Genomic DNA, 4,453 nt, shown 5'->3' with positions numbered 1-4,453 from the left:
TAGCACAATGGGGAGAAGACAACCATCTAGCTACTGCTATGGACCCATAGTCCAGGGGTAGACTACTCACACATCACACCGGAGGCGACCATGGCGGCGTAGAGTCCTCCGGGAGATGATTCCCCTATCCGGCAGGGTGCCGGAGGCGATCTCCTGGATCCCCCGAGATGGGATCGGCGTTGGCGGCGTCTCTGGAAGGTTTTCCGTATCGTGGCTCTCGGTACTGGGGGTTTCGTCACGGAGGCTTTAAGTAGGCGGAAGGGTAGGTCAAGAGGCGGCGCGAGGGCCTGGACCATAGGGCCGCGCGGCCAGGCAGGGGCCGCGCCGCCCTATGCTCTAGCTGCCTCGTGGCCCCTCTTCGTTTCGTCTTCGGACTTACGGAAGCTTCGTGGAAAAATAGGCCCCACAGGCTTTGATTTCGTCCAATTCCGAGAATATTTCCTTACTAGGATTTCTGAAACCAAAAACAGCAGAAAAACAAGAATCGGCACTTCGGCATCTTGTTAATAGGTTAGTTCCAGAAAATGCACGAATATGACATAAAGTGTGCATAAAACATGTAGATAACATCAATAATGTGGCATGGAACATAAGAAATTATCGATACGTCGGAGACGTATCAGCGATCTAGGTCGGACTGTTTCTTTTCTTGTATTATGATATATTCCTTGAAGAATGTTGCAATCGAATCTTTCCTTTTTACGTAGTGTTTGAACAAGGAGTTTGTGCTCTCACTTCTTCCTGTCGATGAAGTGAATGGGAAGAAGTTCTCTTTGAAGTATGCTGGGACCCACTGATCTCTGATGTCATATATTCTGTCCAGGTGTGGCTCTCCCAATGCATTATGACTATCTAGTAGAGCATGCCAGTCATTTTCAAATTCTTCTGGAGTAAATGAGTTCCTTATAACTGCCCTTAGCTCTTCCTTTAGAGTCCCTCTTACTACGAAGAATAGGGACAACTTGTCATCCAGGTTCTTGCTGATGTGGAAGTTGCAGAAACGGTGGACTGTGTAAGGTAATGCTTCAGATATTGCAATCCGCATTGCAACGTCTTGGTCTGTTATTATAGTTTCTGGGTGCTTGTTGTCCATGGCAGACAGGAATTCCTCGAACAGCCACTTGAATGTGTCTGCTCTCTCATCCTCCAGCAATCCTACTCCAAACACGACTGTCTTGCCATAGTTATCAACCCCTATTATTGGAGCAAATGGCATCCCATACTGGTTGGTTGAAAATGTTGTATCAAATGATACAAATTGACCAAACTTTGAGTAGTTTGCCCTCCCTATTTGGTCTGTCCAAAATAAGCTTTTCACTCTATTCTCGCTGTCAACATCTATCGAATGTCTGAATCCAGGCATTTTTTCACGTGCTTCCTTGAATAGTACCAGTAACTCTTCAATGTCCCTGTTCTTGATTTTCTTTCTTTCTTTTGCTAGCTCGTTTTCTAGGTTTTTTGTATCAAATGGAACAGCCCTGAAGCTCCCCCTTGTTTTCCTGAATATTTTCGTTATGTTCCTTGGTGGAACTCTTGTCTCTTGTAGGATGTGGATTAGAGTTTTGTCTGAGGCAGACATTGACCTGTGACACTTCATGAACCTTACTATCCACTCTGACGGAGCTAGATTGTGGTTATGTTCTAGTCTTATGTTACTTATTGACCACTTTCCTCTGTATTCCTTCACAAACATTCTGACTTTCCATTTTGTCTGCACAATCCTGGAAGTTAGTCTCTGTCTGAGTGCACTGTCAACGTATGTATCGTCACGGCACCTGTTGCATGCGAATGTCTGTCTTGTTATTTCATTGGTTTTTCTAGACTCGTAGGAGGTGTTCTTTTTTATTGCAAATCCAACCCTTCTTGCGTACACTGCAAAGAAGAAGAATGCATCCTCTTTTGAATCAAATTCCATCCCAACTGTGGGAGTAGATGCCTCTGATATTTCTTGCATTGTTGGATACTTCTTGTTTGCAAACATTCTGTCCATTTCAAGCTCTTCAGCAGTCGGTTCCTCTGGATTCAGCACTGACTCAAGAATTTCTTCATATTTATCATCTTTTCTGTTCCCATGCTCATTACCATTTGAATAATCAGCATTGTCAGTTGGGCAGGCATTCTCACCAGCAAATGATGCACCATCTGCATGCATTTCTGGGATGTTGCTATCAGCATATCCTTCGTTGTCTTCGTTATTGAATTTGAGCACCTGGTTTCACATAGATGCATCATGGTTTTTTGGGGTATCAGCTATAGTGTTTTGTTAATGTCTCCCGAAGAAACTCAATGTTTTACTTTATTTTTGTTGTAAATTATGTTACATGAAGCAATTTTGACATGTTACCTCATTTAAATCGAAGTCCATGCATTTTTGTTTGTTCGCCCTTGTGATGTTTGATGACATATGTCCTTCCGCTTCGGAGTTTTGCTTGTGCATGTAAAAACTTTCTTCAACTGCTTGTAGCTCTGCCAAGCTTTCGAGCTCAGCCTTCTCTTTCCTTCTCTGAAGAAATGCCTGCAATGTGTAGCAAAGACTTTTATTAGTTTTTTTTTGAGGATATGAACAAATCCCATCTCCATAGTCTGTAGAGGTTCATTACCTGTGCAAATTTATCTACCATCCTCCGGCACTGTATTGGTGTCTTCCCTGTCATAGATCCAAATATACTTTCTGCAGCAGTTGTTCCATCCTCCTGTTGTGTTTTTCCTGACTCATTTGGTTTTGTTGTATCCATCTGCAACAGAAATTATTGTTAGCTCAGAGTTATTCTTTCTGTTTTACATTTTTTTCCATAGTCACATGTTTATGTATATGAGGTTTAATCAATGTTTTTTTTCATATCCGCCTTTTTCAGATAATGGAGGATTTAACTTTTTTGTGTGCAAGTCAATAGGAGTCTGTGGAGCTATGGACAAAGAATTATGGACAAATGATACACAGTGTCACCATTTTTTCTTCGTGTCCTGTGTATTTTTTTTTGTATTTCTTTGTTTGAGCTGTGTAAAGCGATCAATGTTCTGTAAGTTTCTTTTTCTGTGATGTACATAGTATTTTTTCCCATGTAATATTTCTACTATGCTAAACCTTTTTATATTTTTCTATTATGGTAAATGAAGGTAATGAACAGATGATTTTCTAGTTTTTCTAGACGAAAAATGCATGTGCTAGTTGAGTTAAGGACTAACCTTTCCTTTTATACCATATGCTGGTGGGTGAATTTCCTCTCTCAGATCAAGGACTCATCCCGTAAACCACTTGGATGATTTTGTCTATAACCTGAGCACCCTAAATCTCTCTCAAATTTGTATTTTCGACCGTGGGGTGTAGAAGTTCTTCGTGGCTGGGTTAAAGAAAAGGATGATTCTTAGATTTCGTCCGTCTCGTCCACTTGCTCCATTGTTTTTGATGTGCACCAGGCGGAAGCTTTTTTGTTTTTGGTTGAGGAGAGAGATGGTGGCGATGGTTGGTGGCGGAGGAGATGGATCTGATCGGCCCCGATCAGATCCTGGGGAAGAAGGAGTTTTATCTCCTTATTTTTTCGGTTTTTACTGATCAGGTTTTGATTTTTATGTATGTTACCCTATTTCTTATATTCCCCTATTTTTCATTTCTATCCTTGTGTGTGTACCTGTCCACCTGTTCCGTGGTTATTGTTTATACTTATCTTTTTCGAGGGGTTTTATGTCAATAAGTAGATCCTACCTAACCCGACGGGTTCGTCTTGTCTGGAGTTGGAGCTGTCCCATTCCCCTTTTCATTCTCTTTCCTCTCCCGACCCTTCTCGATCAATCTCGTATTTTTCCTCCAAGAAGGCGGTAGGCGGGTACGGAGGAGAAACCATGGGCAGATCCATCTAGGTCGCGTTTTTCAGATCTGTTTTTTTGTCCTGCCCTATGTTTTCCTTTTTAATTTCTTCATACCTATACCTTTCTTCCAGCTTGTACGATCGCAAGTTTTCGTACCTCTTTTTGTTTTGGCTTTTTTTCTTTGCAGATGCAATGATTTTCCCCCCGCTTTTTTGATGATGATTCGTCTATACTCCCCTGTCTTTTTTCTCCTGGATGATTTTTTTTGTTTTCCTCGAGGATTTGTTTGGTTTTCTGTCCATATTGCTCTTCTTCTCTCAGCAGTTCCTTTTATTCGAATGACTAAAATATCTATTGTGTTAATCAAGGTACATCAGCTTCTTTTTTTTGCAGGGTATGGATAATAATCTTTCAAACTAGCAATCCTTTTTCATATATTTTTCTTCGCTCTGCAAGCCATGGATGGGAATGATGCAGCAAAGGTATAACATGATTGTTGTGTAGTCTCTTTTTTTTGTGTTTATCTGTTTTGTGTTTGTCCCAAATTATATATGTTTTTCTAGGTTGATCATTTTTTAAAATTTTGTGTGCCAAGTTCCTGGGTTCGTATGGAAGCTTACTTTTGATAGGAATTTGTTCACTACTC

General features: G+C 41.0%; 1 protein-coding gene across 1 annotated transcript; it reads right to left on the bottom strand.

Moving 5' to 3' along the window:
• Positions 1-619: 619 nt before the first annotated feature.
• LOC127339888 (protein FAR1-RELATED SEQUENCE 5-like) lies at positions 620-2,735 on the bottom strand. Its single transcript, XM_051365685.1, has 3 exons — positions 2,601-2,735; positions 2,345-2,515; positions 620-2,209 (listed from the first exon to the last, which is right to left on the bottom strand). The coding sequence occupies exons 1-3, from the start codon at positions 2,733-2,735 to the stop codon at positions 620-622; spliced, it is 1,896 nt and encodes a 631-aa protein (XP_051221645.1).
• Positions 2,736-4,453: the final 1,718 nt, after the last annotated feature.

The sequence above is a fragment of the Lolium perenne genome, chromosome 3, assembly GCF_019359855.2.
Source record: "Lolium perenne isolate Kyuss_39 chromosome 3, Kyuss_2.0, whole genome shotgun sequence".
Taxonomy (NCBI): Eukaryota; Viridiplantae; Streptophyta; class Magnoliopsida; order Poales; family Poaceae; genus Lolium; species Lolium perenne.
The sequence above is the reverse complement of the archived record's forward strand: the minus strand, read 5'-3'. Positions and strand labels throughout refer to the sequence as shown.

Excerpts from the sequence above, each read along its gene's own strand:
- LOC127339888 (XM_051365685.1), bottom strand. The coding sequence starts at position 2,735 with ATGGATACAACAAAACCAAATGAGTCAGGAAAAACACAACAGGAGGAT. Across the intron at positions 2,516-2,600 it reads TGGTAGATAAATTTGCACAG|GCATTTCTTCAGAGAAGGAA; the intron begins GTAATGAACCTC and ends TACACATTGCAG. Across the intron at positions 2,210-2,344 it reads TGGACTTCGATTTAAATGAG|GTGCTCAAATTCAATAACGA; the intron begins GTAACATGTCAA and ends ATGTGAAACCAG.